The sequence below is a fragment of the Arabidopsis lyrata genome (assembly GCF_000004255.2).
Source record: "Arabidopsis lyrata subsp. lyrata unplaced genomic scaffold ARALYscaffold_990, whole genome shotgun sequence".
NCBI classification, from domain to species: Eukaryota; Viridiplantae; Streptophyta; class Magnoliopsida; order Brassicales; family Brassicaceae; genus Arabidopsis; species Arabidopsis lyrata.
Window position 1 is genome coordinate 1 of NW_003301935.1, and position 1,606 is coordinate 1,606.

At 39.3% G+C, this 1,606-nt stretch overlaps 1 protein-coding gene across 1 annotated transcript in view; it reads left to right on the forward strand.

Annotated features, from left to right (window-relative positions):
- The first annotated feature begins 290 nt into the window (after positions 1 to 290).
- Positions 291 to 1,606, forward strand: part of LOC9298254 (choline/ethanolaminephosphotransferase 1) — a 4,152-nt gene continuing 2,836 nt past the window's right edge. The window contains exons 1-8 of the mRNA XM_021033773.1: positions 291 to 599; positions 689 to 753; positions 848 to 898; positions 1,028 to 1,105; positions 1,202 to 1,277; positions 1,364 to 1,386; positions 1,469 to 1,500; positions 1,578 to 1,602. Coding sequence (XP_020889432.1) covers positions 500 to 599; positions 689 to 753; positions 848 to 898; positions 1,028 to 1,105; positions 1,202 to 1,277; positions 1,364 to 1,386; positions 1,469 to 1,500; positions 1,578 to 1,602 — 450 coding nt within the window. The 5' untranslated portion in view covers positions 291 to 499. The remainder of the gene's footprint in view (positions 600 to 688; positions 754 to 847; positions 899 to 1,027; positions 1,106 to 1,201; positions 1,278 to 1,363; positions 1,387 to 1,468; positions 1,501 to 1,577; positions 1,603 to 1,606) is intronic.

Consider the following 1,606-nt stretch of genomic DNA (forward strand, 5'->3'; position numbering starts at 1 on the left):
TTTTTTTTGGTTTGAGTGATGATGCAAAAGGTGTGGACAGAATCTTCATGATGCAGAGTGGTATCATGATATACAGAGAGGCGAAGACTTTGTTTATACTATTTTATAGACACTTGATGAGAGCTGACATTAGGGTAGGCCAAGATCTTTATGGAGATCAAGTCAAGTTTCCTTGAAGTTTCCTAAGTCACCTTGTCAGTTGCTCTTCTACAGAGTTGTTTAGTCTATAATATAGGATCAAGTTTCTCTCCAAGTCCCAAACTCGATTTAGTGAAAATGTACATCACAAGGCGTTTGTCAGAGTATCGGAGGAATCCAGCAGAGCTAACACAGCCTCCTCCTGAGGGTCCCAACTCTGGAATTTTGGTAATCCAAGACCAAGACTCACAGACACGGGTTACATGTTGCTTCAGCTCGTGGTTGGTGGTGGATTCTTCTCTAAGTGGTTTGCCATTGCCGCAAAATCTTAAGCTAGCAGTCACATTCAATATCGGAGGAGATGACAGTACTCGTGACCCAGTTGTGTTCATTCCTGTTCTTGATAAGCCTCTATCTTCAAACTGTTATTACGCTATTAAACGACATGGGAAACATTCAGGGTATGAATTTGAATCCGCAAAATCTGAAATTCTAGAATCTTTCTTCTTATATAACCTTAAAAGTTTGTAAAATTTTGGTTGCATTGCAGAGAAGCGTCTGGTAGTGCCAAGGAGGAATGCGTTTTTCTCTTTGGACCATTCCAGACCAAACATGGTATAAGTGATTCCTGTTTGTTATTTTGCTGTATGTGGTATCGTCTTTACGTTTGAGTTAAAAACTTCTGGCTTTGTGTGTTTTTGTTTCGCAGATAACGCTTATGGGGTTTATGTTTCTTGTCACTTCTTCCCTGCTAGGTTATGTGAGTCTCGATTCTTTGATGTCTTGTTCTTTAGTTTCTTGAAGCATTTGGTTACTTTCTTGATGGTAAATATGCCTGCTTTCTGCATATGGATTTGATTTTGAAGACATTTTTCTTTACTTGTCTCAGATATATTCACCTCAGTTGGATTCTCCTCCTCCACGATGGGTTCACTTCGCACATGGTTTACTTCTCTTCTTGTATCAGGTTTACTTCTTCTTCAAAAGTTTAACTTCCTTTTATATCTGCATGTGAAGGTGTTTTAAGTCTTTTTTTTCCTGATACCTTTTGAGCTTTTATCAGACATTCGATGCGGTCGATGGGAAGCAAGCAAGAAGGACAAATTCCTCTAGCCCCCTGGGAGAGCTTTTCGATCATGGTGATTTATTTTTCCTATGTTCCTCCTTTGATAATTTGTTTTCAGTTTGTTTATAGATTTTTCTGACATGTGTTCCAATGTTGCAGGTTGTGACGCACTTGCTTGTGCGGTATGCAAAAATGTCCCTGCTATCTTTTTTTCTATTATTTACTCCTCCTGGAATCGATTCTGAGGGTTTTACAAAAAAACAGTTTGAAGCCATGGCATTTGCAAGCACTGCGATGTGAGAAAGAGATACTTTCTGGTTGTGGGTTATTTCAGCTATTCCATTTTATCGCAGCTACGATGAGAAACAGTAAGTACTGCCTTCCAGCTTCCTGCTTATGTCT